At 38.6% G+C, this 2,488-nt stretch overlaps 1 protein-coding gene across 1 annotated transcript in view; it reads left to right on the top strand.

Annotated features, from left to right (window-relative positions):
• Positions 1 to 1,302: 1,302 nt before the first annotated feature.
• Positions 1,303 to 2,488, top strand: part of LOC102763610 (netrin receptor DCC-like) — a 27,965-nt gene continuing 26,779 nt past the window's right edge. Inside the window, exon 1 of the mRNA XM_015565697.1 lies at positions 1,303 to 1,581. Within this exon, the coding sequence (XP_015421183.1) occupies positions 1,341 to 1,581 (241 nt within the window). The 5' untranslated portion in view covers positions 1,303 to 1,340. The remainder of the gene's footprint in view (positions 1,582 to 2,488) is intronic.

Genomic DNA, 2,488 nt, shown 5'->3' with positions numbered 1-2,488 from the left:
TTTGTGAAAATCAATAAATCCCAAATAAAACCAACAGTATTTAAAATAGAATAAAATGGAATTTATTATAGACTAATCATTGACTAAATAAAATTTAAACCTGAACCTAGCAAATTTTGAGTTAGTTAAAATAAATCTTTAAAATAAAAATTACATAAAATATCAGCAAAACTGAATGTGAACCCCAAATTTATATATGACTAAAACTTTATCTGAAATGCACATACAATGAAAAAATTTTGAGTAAGATTAAAATGAAAATAGAAATATTGTAATATAATTGTGAAGATTAGCACATGAGTCAATGAATTAGAATTACTTAATTGAGGTTACTCTAAAAATAAAGTTCATCTATCAGTAATGGCACAGTCTATATAATAATGTTTATTTGCAATTATAAAAATAGTTCTTATGGTCAAAGCTTTAGGGTCACAATTATCCATCTGTTCAAAATAAGGGGTTTCAGAGGGCAGGATTACAGCATCATCTACCCTTTCACATTATAACGTCACGATGACGAAGGAGGCTTCTCTAGCAATGCTTGTGCTCAGGGACTAACAGTTGATTGGTTTATTTGTTTTATTTTTTTCACTTTCCCCTACATTTTCTTTTTTTAAATTCTTTATTGTAAAAATTATTACATATGTTCCCCTTTTTCCCCCATTGACCCCCCCCCCACAGCTTTAGCATTTTTTCTCTACACCACAACCCTAACTGACAAATATGGATGCGTATTTGCCTTAAGCCATTAGCCCATCACAGTTTGTTCTCTGTTACTATAATCCGCGGTTAATATCGCCCATTTTTTTCTTGAAGCTGCCCTAGGTTATGCCATGTGGCCAGTTCATCATAATCCCATATTTAATAGTTCTTTGTTCAAAGTGGGATGATGGAATGAGCATGGACCCGGATCAAAAAGAAGCAAGTCTCATTTGCAGGATTACCACGTAACCACTGGGAATTTATTTGTGGGATTTCACTTTTCTGCGCCTCCATTTCCTAATGTATACATGAGGAAGACCTTGTCTGCTCTGTTTATTATTTCACAAGGCTCCTTTATTAACCCATAACAACAGAACAGTGAACTTCTAGAGGTTAATGGCCGCATCATTGTTGGATTTTAGCCCCAGAAACTATTGCAGTGCCAGGCACATACTGTGGTAAAATGAGAAAGCAAATGAGATGAAATATGAGAAAATACCGTTTTCTATACACAATACAAATGCGATGATTTCTATTGGTGACTGTCACATCTCCTCTGAAAGCTGTACCCTCCCTTCTTGTTTTTTCCCACAGGACCTCTGAGGTTTCTCTCCCAGACAGAGTCTGTCACGGCCTTCATGGGGGACACGGTGTTACTCAAGTGTGAAGTCATTGGGGAGCCCATGCCCACGATCCACTGGCAGAAAAACCAGCAGGACCTGGCTCCGGGCCTGGGCGACTCCCGGGTGGTGGTCTTGCCCTCCGGCGCACTGCAGATCAGCAGACTTCAGCCCGGGGACACGGGCATCTACCGGTGCTCAGCCCGCAATCCAGCCAGCTCGAGGACAGGAAATGAAGCCGAAGTCAGGATCTTATCAGGTAGGGCAGTACTCTCTCTCTTTTTTAAATATATTCTTACTGAATTCAGAGAGGAAGGGAGAGGGAGCGGAGATGGAAACATCAATGATGAGAGAATCCTGCACACCCGACACGTGGGATGGAGCCCACAACACGCATGTGGTCTGCTTGGGAATCAGACCGTGACCTCCTGGTTCATGGTCTACACTCAACCACTGAGCCCTGCCGACTGGGCTTATAGTGTTCTTTATTCTTTCTAGGATTATTCTCTAGAGTAGAATAAACAACCATTTTTCCTTTAACAGATTGTTTCTGTTTGTTTTAAGTTCCTTATTGTGTATTGGGGTTTTGTTTTATATTTTCTCTTTCGCTTCTTCTTTGAGTCATTAGATGAAGGTATGCCAAAAGCTTTTCCTATTTGTCTATGTCTTGTAGCTGAAGTTTCCAGAGAAACAGATATTTTCCTTATATTTGGCTACATTCATTCAGTCAGTCAGTCATTCCATAAATACATGAGTGTTTCTTTGAGCAAAGCCCATTGCTAAGCATTTTTATGTATTTTTAAAATTTTTCTCTAGTAACATTTTTTAAACATGATGGTGATGCTTAATGAGGTTCAGAATCTTCCCCAAGTTCACATTAAGCACGTATTTACTCATCCATTCATCCACTTGTTTTTGAGAAGCATTGTGCTAAGTACTAGGGATATATAATGACTGAGACTGACATGGAACCTGGCTTATTGGAGTCCTGGGTGGCATGGACATATACATAATTACACTGAAGCGTGATTGATATTATGATGAGAAAAATTGTTCCTCTCCTCTTATCTCTTTTTCTCTTCTCTGGCAACTCTAAAACTCTAGGCTCATTCTCCTCTCCAAAATAATCAGAGATTGGATTGGCTATTCTCTAGGATCTTGTCTCT

Source organism: Myotis davidii, unplaced genomic scaffold (genome assembly GCF_000327345.1).
Source record: "Myotis davidii unplaced genomic scaffold, ASM32734v1 scaffold520, whole genome shotgun sequence".
Classification (NCBI taxonomy): domain Eukaryota; kingdom Metazoa; phylum Chordata; class Mammalia; order Chiroptera; family Vespertilionidae; genus Myotis; species Myotis davidii.
Note: the sequence above shows the minus strand (reverse complement) of the source record. Positions and strands in the feature narration are given on the sequence as shown.